Source organism: Schistocerca cancellata, chromosome 3 (assembly GCF_023864275.1).
Source record: "Schistocerca cancellata isolate TAMUIC-IGC-003103 chromosome 3, iqSchCanc2.1, whole genome shotgun sequence".
Classification (NCBI taxonomy): domain Eukaryota; kingdom Metazoa; phylum Arthropoda; class Insecta; order Orthoptera; family Acrididae; genus Schistocerca; species Schistocerca cancellata.
Genome location: NC_064628.1, coordinates 793,627,296 through 793,645,477, shown reverse-complemented (window position 1 = coordinate 793,645,477; position 18,182 = coordinate 793,627,296). Strand labels below are relative to the sequence as shown.

At 43.4% G+C, this 18,182-nt stretch overlaps 1 protein-coding gene across 1 annotated transcript in view; it reads left to right on the top strand.

Annotated features, from left to right (window-relative positions):
- The window catches only part of LOC126175850 (FAD synthase-like), a 101,908-nt gene that overhangs the window by 66,340 nt on the left and 17,386 nt on the right, over positions 1–18,182 (top strand). The window contains exon 5 of the mRNA XM_049922857.1: positions 16,394–16,536. Within this exon, the coding sequence (XP_049778814.1) occupies positions 16,394–16,529 (136 nt within the window). The 3' untranslated portion in view covers positions 16,530–16,536. The remainder of the gene's footprint in view (positions 1–16,393; positions 16,537–18,182) is intronic.

Below are 18,182 nucleotides of genomic sequence, written 5' to 3'. Positions count from 1 at the left end.
ATTCATAGCAAGTGCAACCTTACTGTATCCATTAATGTTCTATTGAGGCATTCAGCTATATCATTTTGTTGCAGTGCATAAGTAACAGTTACTTCATGCCATATTCCTTCAGATTCACAGAACTGTGATCATTTACACAAACAGAATTCTAAGCCATTGTCAGTGCAGATTCTTTTAAAGTATTTACCAGTTTTTTTCCATTTGAATCTTCCATGTCTTGAATTCTTCACATACTTCATACTTACTTTTTAAGAAATGCACAAATGTGTATATGCTTGCATATCCATGATACTCATTAAATATCTATTGTCTTTCAAACTTTGTATGTCAGTACATCCCATAAGATCACTATGAACAAGTTCTGTAGTGGGTGTTCATTCATTCGAATTTTGTGTTGCAGTTTTCATAAATGTTCTAATCTCAGGGCTGCTGCTGCTTTTTTTTTCTCTCTCCATTTTTCATTCGACAATGCCATAAGAGCAGTGACTTTGTGTAAAATTATTATTTCTCATTATGTTTATAGCTCTGTCATCTATAGATGGATTTGTAGTTATGTAATACAAAATACCTTTCTGGTAAGTTTCAATAAGCAATTTTTCAAATTCATTTAGATATGAGAGTCATCTTTATTGAATATAACCTTTCTGTCATTTTTCAGCGAGCTGCTTCACAGAGATTATTACTTGGTTGACGTCAGGCACATGTAATGTGTTTTTACCACAAATTCTTCAGGCAAACCTTCATTTTTAATTATCTTCACACTTACTATACCTTTCCCCATGGATTCTCTTTTTCTGCCATCAGCAGAGTTTATGATTTCAGCTAAAATAATTTTATCACCATCTGAAAAATAATTTTTATTTGGAACCATGTGTTGAGTTGTTCCAGAATCCTTTACAGTTGTCACTGTCAATATAAGTGTGCCACAAGAATCACTTATTAGAATAAGTGTTGTTGTTTTCTTAAATTTCACCTTTTCATTGGTTTCTGGATGTGAAACCAACTATGTGACAGGTGTAACAAACAAAAACATCTTGTTAAGAAAAGGAAAGTTGCTATTCACCATATAGTGGAGGTGCTTCAGTTGCAGATAGGCACAACAAAAAGATTGTCACAAATGTCTGTACCTTTCCTCATGGATTCTGTTTTTCTGCCATCAGCAAAGGTTATGGTTTCTACTAAAATAATTTTGTGACTCTTCAGGCTTTCCCGGCAAATATGTTGTAAATAGTCTTCATGGGTGTGCCGCCAGATGACGTTGTGATTTCCTTGGAGCAACTGTCCGACATCATCAGGTGGTTGAACCTTGCTTGTGGCTAGGTGCGACTGACAAGATCCGCATGTTGACGCCACTGTATATAGAGCACGCGCGTGAAGAATGCGCAGGCGTGGGATCCTCGCATGCGCAAAAATTTGCAGATAGATGGCACCAGACTCAAACGGCCTCTGCCGGGAAATGCAGAGCGGCCGTTCTGCGCGAGCATTGACGCTGTATTTACTAATGTGCTGCCAATGTTATGACGGGTCTATTATCGAAAGCTCTTTGCTTTTGTATCGTGATTTAACAGTAGCCAATGCAGGGTTCCAGGCTGTACTCAATTGAAATCCCACATCCCTGTTGATAAGGTTGTTAGCTGTATGGATATGTATTGCTTCCTTAATGATGCAACCCCTGAAAGAGGATGCTGGGAATAAAACTTCCGTCTTTTCATAAATGATGTGATGTCCTGTGTTCAGACAGTGTTCCACAATTGCCGACTTCTCCGGTTGGCGTAGGCGTGTTATGACATTGATGTTCATCGCAACGTTCTTGTACTGTGTGACATGTCTGACCTGTATATGCCGCCCCACACTGACCATGTTTCCTCAGACCGAGATCATCCTTAACCGAACCTAACAGGTTGGTTGGAAAACACACTTGATGCCATATCTTTCTAGGACTCTTCTGATTCTTGACGACATGGCACCAAAGTACGGCAAGAAGGCCAAGGTGGTGGGTGTCTTCGTATCTTCATTCTGCTCTATAGACTGAACTTGCTTGGGCCTGAATGCATTACGAATCTGTCTCTCAGAATAACCGTTTTGACGGAAGACTGTCTTCAAATGTTGCATCTCACTCGGCAGGCTTTCAGAGTCAGATACCACACGCACTCTATGCACTAGCATACGTAATGTACTACCGCATTGTGCTGGATGATGGCAGCTTGTGGCCTGCAAATATAGATCTGTATGCGTTGGCTTGCGGTATACGCTGTGTCCCAAGGATCCATCTGCTTTCCTTCATACCAAAACATCAGGAAAAGGTAAAGTGCCATCTTTTTCCACTTCCATAGCAAAGTTAATATTCGGATGAAGCGAATTTAAATGTTGAAGAAACGTAGGTAGAGAATCCAGTCTGTGTGGCCACACCACAAACTTATCGTCAACATACCGCAGAAAGCAAGAGGGTTTGAGAGTGGCTGACTGTAGTGCTTTATCTTCAAAGTCCTCCATAAAACAATTGGCCACCACAGAAGAAAGAGGTCTCCCCATGGCGACACCGTCCACTTGTTCAAAATATTGGTCTCAAAATAAGAAGTATGTTGAAGTAAGCACATGTTTAAATAGTGCCACTATGTCCTCCTCAAACTTGTTACTAATGAGCTCTAAAGAGTCCTGCAAGGGCACCTTTGTAAATAAAGACACAACATTGAAACTTACTAAGAGATCCGATGATTGTAGTCTAAGAGTTTTCATGCAACCTATGAAATCCTCAGAGTTGCGAATATGATGGTCGCACTTGCCTACGAAAGGTCCCAATAGTGTCGTCAGATATTTGGCAACAAAATAAGTAGGTGCTCCAATGTTGCTCACAACAGGGTGCAGAGGCACCCCATTCCTATGGATCTTGGGTAGGCCGTAGAGTCTATGAGGAACTGCAGCTTGTTGACGTAAACCCTTAGCGACTTGCACTGGGATCGAGCTCTTCTTGATGAGTTCTAAAGTCTTCCTCTGGGTCCTACCCGTCGGATCACTTTTTAATTTACTGTATGCAGGATTGTCGAGCAGTTTGTGCATCTTGTTGTTATATTCTGTGCATTTCGTTTGTCAACAGGTAAGATGACGATGTCTTGGTCTCTTCTCAGATCTTGTAGTGCAGTTCTTTCAGCTGTGGTAATATTGAAGCTGGTGTTCTTAGGTGGCGCCCGAGTCAGGATGTGGCATGGATCACACCTAATGTCTTCGGCAGCTTCCTTAGGAAGTTTCAGAACAGCCTGTTCTATTCCACTAATCACATCTCGGATAGGAATGGTCCCAGGTGTAGGAGCAGAATTCAGAACTTTCTCTAGCACCGAAACTGCAGCGTTGCCCAGCGTCTTTTCCGTGAGATTAAACACTGTGCGTCTTCTTGGAATGTTTTCTTGCTTTCTGGCTTCGAGTCGATTGTATTTTGCCATTTGACGAACCTTGGATTGCTGTTCAATCCAATCAGCTAGTGCCCAAGTGGCACTATCTACCCAGTTCCTGGATATCGCTGAAAGGTTCGCTGAGATTTTCAGATGGAGTGATAGTAATCGTCTGGACACCAAGCACAATTCCTGACATGTATAGCTTACCCTTTCTCATACAAGTGCTGCACTCGCTCATCATTTGGTTCTAACGGCAGCCTCGGAGTTTATATGGTGTTTAAATTTAGCAAACGCAGGGATGGCTTGCTTGTCACGACATCTCAGTAAAAATGTGAGGGTGCTTAGCAGTCTACCTCTCTTGAGACGTAACTTGTCAAATTCACATACGTTTTTTGCCATCTCCTCCCCGTAAAGGTACCAGATGTGACTCTTCAGGCTTTCCAGTTGGATATGTTGTAAATAGTCTTCATGGGTGTGCCGCCGGATGAAATCCCGCAATATTTCCTCGGAGCAACTGTCCGACATCATCAGGTGGTGTCAACATGTGGATCTTGTCAGTCGTACCTAGCCACCAGCGAGGTTCAACCACCTGATGATGTCGGACAGTTGATCCGAGGAAATATTGTGGGATTTGCACGTCATCCAGCGGCACACCCGTGAAGACTATTTACAACATATCCACCGGGAATGCCTGAAGAGTCACATCTGGTACCTTTACAGGGAGGAGATGGCAAAAAACGTATGTGAATTTGACAAGTTATGTCTCAAGAGAGGTAGACTGCTAAGCACCCTCGCATTTTTACTGAGATGTCGTGACAAGCAAACCATCCCTGCTTTTGCTAAATTTAAACACCATATAAACTCTGAGGCTGCCGTTAGAATCAAATGACGGGTGAGTGCAGCACTTGTGAGAGAAAGGGTACGCTATACATGTCAGGAATTGTGCTTGGTGTCCAGACGATTACTATCACTCCATCTGAAAATCTCAGCGAACCTTTCAGTGATATCCTGGAACAGGGTAGATAGCGCAACTTGGGCGCTAGCTGATTGGATTGAACAGCAAGCCAAGGTTCGTCAAATGGCAAAATACGATCGACTCGAAGCCCAAACACAAGAAAACATGCCAAGAAGATGCACCGTGTTTAATCTCACGGAAAAGACGCTGGGCAACGCTGCAGTTTCGGTGCTAGAGAAAGTTCTGAATTCTGCTCCTACACCTGGGACCATTCCTATCCGAGATGTGATTAGTGGAATAGAACAGGCTGTTTTGAAATTTCCTAAGGAAGCTTCCGAAGAGATTAGGTGTGATTCGTGCCACATCCTGACTTGGGCACCACCTAAGAAGACCAGCATCAACATTACCGCAGCTGAAAGAACTGCACTACAAGATCTGAGAAGAGACCAAGACATTGTCATCTTACCTGCTGACAAAGGAAACGCTTTTGTTCTCCTCTCACGCACAGAATATAACAGCAAGATGCACAAACTGCTCGACGATCCTGCATACAGTAAATTAAAAAGTGATCCGATGGGTGGGATCCAGAGGAAGACTTTGGAACTCATCGGGAAGAGCTCGATCCCAGTGCAAGTCGCTAAGGGTTTACATCAACAAGCTGCAGTTTCTCCTAGACTCTATGGCCTACCCAAGATCCATAGGAATGGGGTGCCTCTGCACCCTATCGTGAGCAACATTGGAGCACCTACTTATTTTGCTGCCAAATATCTGACGACACTATTGGGACCTCTCGTAGGCAAGTGCGACCATCATATTCGTAACTCTGAGGATTTCATAGGTTGCTTGAAAACTCTTAGACTACAATCATTGGATCTCTTAGTAAGTTTCGATGTTGTGTCTTTATTTACAAAGGTGCCCTTGCAGGACTCTTTAAGAGCTCATTAGTAACAAGTTTGAGGAGGACATAGTGGCACTATTTAAACATGTGCTTACTTCAACATACTTCTTATTTTGAGACCAATATTTTGAACAAGTGGACGGTGTCGCCATGGGGAGACCTCTTTCTTCTGTGGTGGCCAATTGTTTTATGGAGGACATCGAAGATAAAGCACTACAGTCAGCCACTCTCAAACCCTCTTGCTTTCTGCGGTATGTTGACGATAAGTTTGTGGTGTGGCCACACAGACTGGATTCTCTACCTACGTTTCTTCAACATTTAAATTTGCTCCATCTGAATATTATCTTCACTATGGAAGTGGAAAAAGATGGCACTTTACCTTTTCTTGATGTTTTGGTATGAAGGAAAGCAGATGGATCCTTGGGACACAGCGTATACCGCAAGCCAACGCATACAGGTCTATATTTGCAGGCCACAAGCTGCCATCATCCAGCATAATGTGGTAGTGCATTACGTACGCTAGTGCATAGAGCGCGTGTGGTATCTGACTCTGAAAGCCTGCCGAGTGAGATGCAACATTTGAAGACAGTCTTCCGTCAAAACGGTTATTCTGAGAGACAGATTCGTAATGCATTCAGGCCCAAGCAAGTTCAATCTTTGGAGCGGAATGAAGATAAGAAGACACCCACCACCTTGGCCTTCTTGCCGTACTTTGGTGCCATGCCGTCAAGAATCGGAAGAGTCCTAGAAAGATATGGCATCAAGTGTGTTTTCCAACCAACCTGTTAGGTTCAGTTAAGGATGATCTTGGTCTGAGGAAACGTGGTGTGTACAAGATTCCTTGTCCATGTGGGGCGGCATATACAGGTCAGACATGTTGCACAGTACAAGAACGTTGCAATGAACATCAACGTCATAACACGCCTACACCGACCGGAGAAGTCGGCAATTGAAGAACACTGTCTGAATACAGGACATCACATGATTTATGAAAAGACGGAAGTTTTATCCCCAGCATCCTCTTCCAGGGATTGCGTCATTAAGGAAGCAATACATACCCATACAGCTGATAACCTTATCAACAGGGATGTGGGATTTCAATTGAGTACAGCCTGGAACCCTGCATTAGCTACTGTTAAATCACGACGCGAAAGCAAAGAGCTTTCGATAATAGACCCGTCATAACTTTAGCAGCATGTTAGTAAACACAGCGTCAGGGCTCATGCAGAATGGCAGCTCTGTGTTTCCCGGCAGAGGGCGTTTGAGTCTGGCGCCATCTATCTTCACGCACGTGCTCTATATACAGCGGCGTTGACATGCGGATCTTGTCAGTCGTACCTAGCCACCAGCAGTGAGGTTCAACCACCTGATGATGTCGGACAGTTGCTCTGAGGAAATATTGTGGGATTTGCACAACGTCATCCGAGGGCACACCCATTAAGACTATTTATAGAATAATTTTATCACTGTCTGAAAAATAATTTTTATTTGGAACCGCTTGTGACAATCTTTTTGTTGCGCGTATCTGCGACTCAGCATCTCCTCTATATGGTAACAACTTTCCTTTTATAATACTGTTACATTCCATCGAGGGTTTTCCATTGTTTGAAAAGCATCTTTCTGTGTTTCTTAGTTTATTCCTGCCCTTTGTCACATTGTTCCATAGATGGCAATTTTTGGTTCCTTTGATTACTTGTAGTAACTTTCAAGGACATTGCAGAATTTTTATCTTCATTATATTCATGATGTCTGGCATCTTCAGCAAGCAAACACGTATTAATTGTAGCACACTTAAAATTATTGTCTGGCAAATTGCACAAAGCTGAAACTGCTGTGTCCCATTCATGTGGAAGTCCACATAAAATAGTCATTGCTAAACTTGCATTTTCAGTTTCATCGCTAGTGTTAGCTAGATGCAGTTTATATGTGCTAGATGACTTCCCATATATTCACAGTCCTTCATCTTTAGCAAATATAATTTCTGTCTCAGTTGCACAGTGTAAAATTTGCTGTCTTTTGTGGCGTATAATTTTTGAAGTTTTTCCCATTTTGTTTTTGGATTTGTCAAATTTTGTGAATACATTTGTTGCTTATGATGTATGGAAAGTACAGTTTTTGCTAGCACCTTACCTTGACAAGCTATATACATCTTTTTATCAGCAGCTGATGCACCTTCACCAGGTTGTCTCGCCAAGCACAATTATAGTCCACAAATCTAAATCTGTTAGAATAGGAAGCATAATTCACTCCATTTAGTTTTTGATTGTTGTGTCTGTTCTCTATCACCTACGTATATTTCTTTAACTATCGTACTATTGTTGAGGTATGCATTTTAGAGCCCATTTTACTTGACAATTTTTTCTTGTTTCGATTCTTACTACCTCCTCCCAAAGTAGAGAAAGCAAAGAGCTCACAGTAGAAGAGATGTTTCACAGTATCAAAGATGAACAAGTGTTTATAGATAATAAGTATCCATCTTAGAGACCATGTTTACTAGACTTTTTTTTGCATTAAATGATCATTCCTGTCATATCCCTGAACACCGGCTGTTCCTTGTGAGACACCCTGTTATTGCATGCCATAATAAATTTTCGCATTTGTAATTAGCACCTTTTTTACCTAGTGTCATACCTTTTTTGCACCTTTTTTATGGCATTTCAGCAACTGAAAGTCTGAAGTTTAATTTTTACTAACTTAATACGAATGACTACTTGTGTCCACAAGCCTCTAAGTGTTGATCACTACAGAACCAAGGGATGTCAATTTAAAAAAAAAAAATGTTATTATTTACAATCACAGGTGGCAAATTCTCCTTTCCCCTTCCTTAACCTAGACTAAGTGCATGCTAAACTGTATCTATCCATATTTGCACATTACTATTTCAGTGTTCAAACGAGGTTCAGAAATACTCCCTGCCGCCGTTGGATAAGCAGCTGCAGCAGCAAGTCGTATACTCCTAGCTCACTCATTTGTTACATAGTTTAATTCTTAATTTCTTAGCGTGTTTTTGGTACTTGCATTGCTTAATTCATAAATTTCGGGCATATTATAGTATTTGAGAGTTGTAGCATCGCGTTTTAGTACCTGAATAGTGTAAAATCGCGTAGTCTCCTTCCGTCGCCGAGCAGTGTGTCAGAAGTGCGCAAGTAGCAGCATTACTGCATTTACTAGGCAATCTTGTATTTTAATAACCGTTTAGATTTTGTGTCGATTTGTTTGCGCTCTCTGTAGATTAGTTCAGACGTTCTTTGCACAACAGTTTTTAGTATGGATAGGGACTGCAACTGCTGTGTTCGGATGCAGGCTGAGTTGGCATCCCTTCGCTCCCAGCTTCAGGCAGTGTTGGCTTCGGTCACACAGCTTGAGGCTGTTGCCAATGGGCATCACTGTGGAGGTCCAGATGGGGGTTTGTCGGAGACGGCCAGCTCGTCCCACGCATCCCCCGATCGGACTACGACTGTGGTTGCCCGGGATACTGCCCGCATTGAGGCTGATCCCTCACCTGTGGTAGAGTGGGAGGTCATCTCAAGGTGTGGCAGGGGGCGAAAGACATTCCAGAGGGCTGAACGGAAGGCCTCTCCAGTTTGTCTGATGGACCAGTTTCAGGCTCTGTCTCAGGCTGATACTGATCTTCAGCCTGACATGGCTGCTTGTCCTGTTCCAGAGGTTGCCCCTCAGTCTGCAAGATCCGGGCGGTCGCAGAGGGTGGGCTTACTGGTAGTTGAGAGCTCCAACGTCAGGCGCGTAATGGGGCCCCTTAGGGATATGGCTGCAAGAGAGGGGAAGAAAACCAATGTGCACTCCGTGTGCATACCGAGGGGAGTCATTCCAGATGTGGAAAGGGTCCTTCTGGATGCCATGAAGGGTACAGGATGCACCCATCTGCAGGTGGTCGCTCATGTCGGCACCAATGATGTGTGTCGCTATGGATCGGAGGAAATCCTCTCTGGCTTCCGGCGGCTATCTGATTTGGTGAAGACTGCCAGTCTCACTAGCGGGATGAAAGCAGAGCTCACCATCTGCAGCATCGTCGACAGGACTGACTGCGGACCTTTGGTACAGAGCCGAGTGGAGGGTCTGAATCAGAGGCTGAGACGGTTCAGCGACTGTGTGGGCTGCAGATTCCTCGATTTGCCCCATAGGGTGGTGGGGTTTCGGGTTCCGCTGGATAGGTCAGGAGTCCACTACACACAACAAGCGGCTACACGGGTAGCAGGGGTTGTGTGGCGTGGGCTGGGCGGTGTTTTAGGTTAGATGGCCTCGGGCAAGTACAGAAAGGGCAACAGCCTCAATGGGTGCGGGGCAAATTCAGGACATGCGGGGAGCAAGCAGCAATCGGTATTGTAATTGTAAACTGTCGAAGCTGCGTTGGTAAAGTACCGGAACTTCAAGCGCTGATAGAAAGCACTGAAGCTGAAATCGTTATAGGTACAGAAAGCTGGCTGAAGCCAGAGATAAATTCTGCCGAAATTTTTACAAAGGTACAGACGGTGTTTAGAAAGGATAGATTGCATGCAACCGGTGGTGGAGTGTTCGTCGCTGTTAGTAGTAGTTTATCCTGCAGTGAAGTAGAAGTGGATAGTTCCTGTGAATTATTATGGGTGGAGGTTACACTCAACAACCGAGCTAGGTTAATAATTGGCTCCTTTTACCGACCTCCCGACTCAGCAGCATTAGTGGCAGAACAACTGAGAGAAAATTTGGAATACATTTCACATAAATTTTCTCAGCATGTTATAGTCTTAGGTGGAGATTTCAATTTACCAGATATAGACTGGGACACTCAGATGTTTAGGACTGGTGGTAGGGACAGAGCATCGAGTGACATTATACTGAGTGCACTACCCGAAAATTACCTCGAGCAATTAAACAGAGAACCGACTCGTGGAGATAACATCTTGGACCTACTGATAACAAACAGACCCGAACTTTTCGACTCTGTAAGCGCAGAACAGGGAATCAGTGATCATAAGGCCGTTGCAGCATCCCTGAATATGGAAGTAAATAGGAATATAAAAAAAGGGAGGAAGGTTTATCTGTTTAGCAAGAGTAATAGAAGGCAGATTTCAGACTACCTAACAGATCAAAACGAAAATTTCTGTTCTGACACTGACAATGTTGAGTGTTTATGGAAAAAGTTCAAGGCAATCGTAAAATGCATTTTAGACAAGTACGTGCCGAGTAAAACTGTGAGGGACGGGAAAAACCCACCGTGGTACAACAACAAAGTTAGGAAACTACTGCGAAAGCAAAGAGAGCTTCACTGCAAGTTTAAACGCAGCCAAAACCTCTCAGACAAACAGAAGCTAAACGATGTCAAAGTTAGCGTAAGGAGGGCTATGCGTGAAGCGTTCAGTGAATTCGAAAGTAAAATTCTATGTACCGACTTGACAGAAAATCCTAGGAAGTTCTGGTCTTACGTTAAATCAGTAAGTGGCTCAAAACAGCATATCCAGACACTCCGGGATGATGAAGGCATTGAAACAGAGGATGACACGCGTAAAGCTGAAATACTAAACACCTTTTTCCAAAGCTGTTTCACAGAAGAAGACCGCACTGCAGTTCCTTCTCTAAATCCTCGCACAAACGAAAAAATGGCTGACATCGAAATAAGTGTCCAAGGAATAGAAAAGCAACTGGAATCACTCAACAGAGGAAAGTCCACTGGACCTGACGGGATACCAATTCGATTCTACACAGAGTACGCGAAAGAACTTGCCCCCCTTCTAACAGCCGTGTACCGCAAGTCTCTAGAGGAACGGAAGGTTCCAAATGATTGGAAAAGAGCACAGGTAGTCCCAGTCTTCAAGAAGGGTCGTCGAGCAGATGCGCAAAACTATAGACCTATATCTCTGACGTCGATCTGTTGTAGAATTTTAGAACATGTTTTTTGCTCGCCTATCATGTCATTTCTGGAAACCCAGAATCTACTCTGTAGGAATCAACATGGATTCCAGAAACAGCGATTGTGTGAGACCCAACTCACTTTATTTGTTCATGAGACCCAGAAAATATTAGATACAGGCTCCCAGGTAGCTGCTATTTTCCTTGATTTCCGGAAGGCGTTCGATACAGTTCCGCACTGTCGCCTGATAAACAAAGTAAGAGCCTACGGAATATCAGACCAGCTGTGTGGCTGGATTGAAGAGTTTTTAGCAAACAGAACACAGCATGTTGTTATCAATGGAGAGACGTCTACAGATGTTAAAGTAACCTCTGGCGTGCCACAGGGGAGTGTTATGGGGCCATTGCTTTTCACAATATATATAAATGACCTAGTAGATAGTGTTGGAAATTCCATGCGGCTTTTCACGGATGATGCTGTAATATACAGAGAAGTTGCAGCATTAGAAAATTGTAGCGAAATGCAGGAAGATCTTCAGCGGGTAGGCACTTGGTGCAGGGAGTGGCAACTGACCCTTAACATAGACAAATGTAATGTATTGCGAATAAATAGAAAGAAGGATCCTTTATTGTATGATTATATGATAGCAGAACAAACACTGGTAGCAGTTACTTCTGTAAAATATCTGTGAGTATGCGTGCGGAACTATTTGAAGTGGAATGATCATATTTTTGGTAAGGCGGGTACCAGGTTGAGATTCATTGGGAGAGTCCTTAGAAAATGTAGTCCATCAACAAAGGAGGTGGCTTACAAAACACTCGTTCGACCTATACTTGAGTATTGCGCATCAGTGTGGGATCCGTACCAGATCGGGTTGACGGAGGAGACAGAGAAGATCCAAAGAAGAGCGGCGCGTTTCGTCACAAGGTTATTTGGTAACCGTGATAGCGTTACGGAGATGTTTAACAAACTCAAGTGTCAGACTCTGCAAGAGAGCCGCTTTGCATCGTGGTGTAGCTTGCTCGCCAGGTTTCGAGAGGGTGCGTTTCTGGATGAGGTATCGAATATATTGCTTCCCCCTACTTATACCTCCCGAGGAGATCACGAATGTAAAATTAGAGAGATTAGAGCGCGCACGGAGGCTTTCAGACAGTCGTTCTTCCCACGAACCAGACGCGACTGGAACAGGAAAGGGAGGTAATGACAGTGGCACGTAAAGTACCCTCCGCCACACACCGTTGGGTGGCTTGCGGAGTATAAATGTAAATGTAGATGTAGATGTAGATGTACATATTATATCTGTACAATATGCAGTCAGTGTTTCAGCTAAACAAATCAGGGAGTTAATTAAATTTCATTTTAGAAATTTTTGATATTTTTGTGTAATAAATATATTTTAACTTCTTTTCAACAAAGGAAAATCCAGGATGGAATGTAACAATATTATGAAAAGGGTAGATGCTACGCACCATATAGTGGAGATGCTGAGTCGCACATAGGCACAACAAAAATATTGTCAAAAAAAGAGCTTTCAGCCACAAGGCCTTCATCAGTGATAGAACATACACATGCACTCACACAAACGCAACTCTCACACACAAGACCACAACTCTGGCTGCTGAGGCCACACTGCGAGCAGCTGCGCATGATGGGAGACGCAACCGGGTGGTAGGCATAAGGAAGAAGCTGGGGCAGGGAGGGGGAGGAGAAGGATAGTAGGTTAGGGCTGAGGGATGGAAAGTGATGCTTCTGGGAGCATGTGGATGAGGTGGAGAGAGGTTAGGGCAGCTAGGTGCAGTCGGGAGGGTAGACGAAAGGCAGAGGGGGGCGGGGGGAGGGGGAGGGTTAGCAGAAAATGGGAGAGGTAAAAAGACTGGGTGCATTGGTGAAATAGAGGACTGTGTAGTACTGGAATGGAAATAGGAAAGGGGCTAGAGGGTAAGGACAAAGTCTAACGAAGGTAGAGGTCAGGAGGGTTACAGGAACATAGAATATATTGCAGGGAGAGTTCCCACTTGCGCTGTGCAGAAAAGCTGGTGTTAGTGGGAAGGATCCAGATGGGACAGGCACATGACTAGTTTAATAGGTAGCCCTGCCTTTGATGGGATAGGTGATGCTTTTAACCAGACTGGAGTAGGTGGTGGTGGTGGTGGTGGTGGTGGTGGTGGTGGTGGTGGTGGTGGTGGGAGTATGTATGGGACAGGTCTTGCAACTAGGTCTATTATAGGGATATGAGCCACGAGACACAAGGTTGGGAGCAGGAGTTGTTTGGGATGAATCGGAGTATTGTGTAGCTTCGGTGGGCAGTAGAATACCACTGTGGGATAGGTGAGAAGTATAGTGGGTAGGGCATTCCACATCTCAAGGCACAACGAAAGGAGTCGAAACCCTGGTGGAGAACATGATGCAGTTGCTCCAGTCTTGGGTGATGCTGTGTCATGAGGGCGGTGCTCCTCTGTGGCCAGATGGCAAGAGTTTGGGAGGTGGTGGGTGACTGGAGAAATAAGGCAAGGGAGATCTGTTTTTTACAAGGTTGGGAGTGTAATTACAGTCTGTGAAGGCCTTAATGAGACACTTGATGTATTTCAAGAGGGACTGCACATCACTAAAGATGTAACGGCCACATGTGGCTAGCCTGTATGAAGGGACTTATTGGTATGGAATGGGTGGCAGCTGTTGAAGTGGAGGTATTGTGGTGGTTTGAAGGTTTAGTGTAGGTGGAGGTACTGATGTAGCCATCTTTGAGGTGGAGGTCGACATTGAAGAAGGTGGCTTGTTGGGTTGAATAAGGCCAGGTGAAGTAAATGGGGAAGAAGGTGTTGAGGTTCTGGAGGAATGTGGATAGGGTGTCCTCACCCTTGATCCAGATCGTGAAAAGTCATCCAAATCTTAACCAGGTGGGGGATTTGGGATTCTAAGTGTTCAAGAAAGATTCCTCTAGATGATCCATGAATAGGATGGCATAGGATGATGCCTTGCGAGTGCCCTTTCCCATATCCCAGATTTGTCACCAACTTATTCATGGGCCATCTAGAGGAATGCTTTCTAAACATCCAGATCCCAAATCTTGCACATGATTCAAATTCATTGATCACATCTTCATGATCTGGATCGAGGGTGAGAGGAATCCCTTCTAAACATCAAGAATCCCAAACCCCACACCTGGTTCATGATCTGGATCAAGAGTGATGACACCCTATCTACATTCCTCCAGAACATCAACACTTTCTCCCCCATTTGTTTCACTCATTCCTACTCAACCCAACAAGCCACCTTACTTAATGTTGTCTTCCACTTCAAAGATGGCTACATTAGTACCTCCGTCCATATCACACATTCCAACCACTAGCAGTGCCCCAACTCCAACGCAGCCACCCATTCCATACCAATAAGGCCCTTCCGTACAACCCATCCACCAGGGGCTGTCACCTATATAGTGATTGAGCGGTCCTCTCGAAATACACTGAGGCTCTCAGTGAGGCTTTCACAGACCATAATTACCTTCCCAACCTTGTACAAAAAGAGATCTCTCCAGTCACCCACCACCTCCAAATTCCTACCATCTGCCCACAAAGGAGCATTCTCCTCACGAGTCAGTACCAACCCGGACTGGAGCAACTGAATCACATTCTCCACCAGGGTTTTGACTGTCTTTCGTTGTGTCCTGAAATGCATAGTGTTCTACCCACTATATTTCCCACCTGTCCCACAGTGGTATTCTGTTGCCCACCTAACCTACACAATATCTTCATCCACCCTTACACAGCTCCTGCTTCCGACCCCTTGCCTCATGGCTCATATCCCTGTAATACACCTAGATGCAAGACCTGCCCCATACTTACTCCCACTACCACATACTCCAGTCAAGTGACAAGCATCATATATCCCATCAAAGGCAGGGCTACCTGTCAAACCAGTCATGTGATCTACAAGTTAAGTTGCAACCACTGTGCTGCATTTTATGTGGGCATGATAACTAACAAGCTGTCTGTCTGCATGAGTGCCACCAACATACTGTGGTCAAGAAACAGCTGGACCACACCATTGCTGAGCACATCGCCCAACAGAACATTCTTCATTTCAGTGACTACTTCACAGCTTCTGCCATGTGGATCCTTCCCACTAACACCATCTTTTCTGAATTGTGCAGATGGGATCTCTCACTGCAGTATATCCTACCTTCCCGTAACCCTCCTGACCTCTAACTTTGTTAGTCTTTGTCCTTACCCTCTAGCCCTTTCCCTGTTCCCATTCCAGCACTGCACAGTCCTCTATTGCACCAACGCACTCAAAGTCTTTTTACATCTCTCCTCCACAGCTAACACCGCCCCCCCCCCCTCTTCCCTCCCTTTGTCTAACCTCCCGACTGCTCCTAGCTGCTCTACCCTGTTCCTACCACATCCACAAGCTTCGACAACCAGCATTTTACCATCCCGCACCCATACCCTGCTATCCCCCCCCCCCCCTCTCCACGTCCTCCTTACACCCATAACTTGGTTGCATCTGCCATCATGTGCAGTTACTCACAGTGTGACCTCAGCAGCCAGAGCCTTGTGTGTGTGAGTTGTGTTTGCATGAGTGTGTGTGTGTATGTTCTATCTCCTTGTTGGGCGAAAGCTCATTTTCTGACAGTCTTTTTGTTGTACCTATCTGTGAAGCAGCTTCTCCGCTTTATGGTGAGTACCATCTATCCTTTTCATAATATTGTTATTCTAACTACTTCTCTTACATTCACTTGTTAGACACTCTAGATTTTCCTGTATGTTAATTTTTTTTTTTTTTTTAATATGATGCCCTCAACTCTTGAGTGCAACCAAAACAGTGCATGTGAAAAATTCTAATTTTTAAAAACAGATAATGCTTTAAGTATGAAAAAATCGAGAATTTTCAAGAATATCCACAAACATCCATAATAACTGTACATAGTAATACAGATTCAGAGTGATTTCTAAAGTATGTATTTATTTTGTTTTATTCAGACTCATAAAAATTGAGCAAGCTGTGATGTGGACTACTGTTGTTGTTTCTATATTTAAGATGGTGAATGAATGTTTTTCACTTTGCTCATGAAAGGCAAGAGATTCTTTAGAAACAAAATTAGTCTAACATTACAGGTATCTTGCATCTCATAAGACATGTGCAGTGTTTAAAAAAATAAGCAACATTATTAACATGCTAGATTCTCCAATTCATTCTTGTGCAGTTATGTTCCTGCCTGCCAGATAAATAGTATACATTGATTTCATAAGGAAAGTATTATTTTCAAATATTTTCTTTCTTTAATTTTTTATGTCTTTCTTGTCCAGCTACACATCTCTAGGAGGTCGCAGCAATACTGCTCCCAATCCAGCACTGCTTTTCCAAACGAATGATGGAAAGGAAGCCTACAAACCTGCATATTTGTTGGGAGATGGAGCTTCTGAAAGGAGTGGCAGATGCTAATGATTGTGTGAGTAAAAGCAAAATGCCTGTACACACACACTGTCCTTAGTTATTTTCTAGATACATATTCCAATCTCTGTTCTTAATTGCAAGCCACCCTTCCTGTGGGTGCACATTGTGTGTTTTCAATTCAGCAGTTTCTGTTGCCTTCTGCATCCTCATACCATTGATCATTGCTGATTCTTCTGCCTTTAGGAGTAGTTAACTGCTTGAAGGCCAACAGATGACACAAAATATATGTGCACAGGCATTGCCCTGCTGGTACAGCTGATCTTCCAGACAGTGTAGAAATGTCAAAAGAATGGACTTGGATAATGTTATGGGTACATCTTGCACAACTCAGTGTTCCCTCAAAAAACAGCAGAGATGCACAGTCATTATTGGCTATGGCTCCCTGTATCATGATTCATGGAATTGTCCAGTTTGAGACAATTTAGGCTGTGGACAGTCAGTTTGACAAAAAAGTTATCCATCCAAAAGTTCAACTGTAGTATCTGTTGAAAAGAAGTTGCTAGTGACCCTCTTTGTCACTGCCTCACAGATTTTGTTAGTAACTACTCTCCTGGATAACTATTGCTGATGCCAAATCAGAATTTGGATCTGCTCTTGTCACTAAACATGACTTTTCACTGCTAATCTCTACAGCTGTATCTATCATTTCACAGTCAAAGGTGAGTTGCATGGTGATGATTTATGATGAGAAGCCTGGCAAGTGACACACTCCTTCATGGCCCAACTTTCCGCAAATGGTTTCTGTTGGCCTCAGCTTACACTCTGGATGCAACTTGGCTACAGTTACATGTGATGAGCAACATTTCTCCAGGTTACAGTATGTATACTGATGGTATCTGAACCCGTGGCAGTAGTATGTGCATTTTCCTTAGATGACTGGTGCAAATATAGACACCTTGTGTCTTATATTTGGGGAAATACTTCAGAAGAACTACACAGCCCCTTCTGGGTCATAAGGACATCATTGAAATTCAGTCTTTCATAGTGTCATGACACATCTATAATGCCTAGTAAAGCTGGAGGATGCTTAAAACAACAAACAACTGTTTCAGCAAATCAGATACAATTCTTAGGAGGTCAGTGTTTTCATGTTCAGTTTGTAGTTCGTTTTCCAATAGTAGCGTGGTGCCTTGAACCATTGCCTCTAGTGTCTACTGTTGTCCCATTCAAGTATTGTTTCCATTGTGTTTTCAAGGGTGTAAGTTTTTCATTTTCCACTAATGTATTGTTTGAAGTTGAAGTCCAGCATTGGGTTCATACTTATTTTTCCAATTATATTACCTGCTACACGAAGTGACAGTATTCATCTCAGTTTTATAGTAAGTGGATTGTTGAAATGTACAAGGTGTTTCACAGTTCATGTTACACACTTCTGGGGATTATAGTTAGTAGATCAAGTTTTACATAGGAACCCATGTCCAGAAACAGTTCATTTCCATGTTACAAGAAAAACAAGAGCTGCTCAGTTGCATGCTAGATATTTTTTACATAGTTCACCTGTTATGGTAGGCTGCCCATATTCACGAATGACAGAACGATGTGATGTCACGTGATATCCTCTGTTTCAATCTGCCTTGTTTTCATGCTTTGTGGTGATGCATCAGTAACAGGATGCTTGAGTACACATTTGCAGTGTACAAT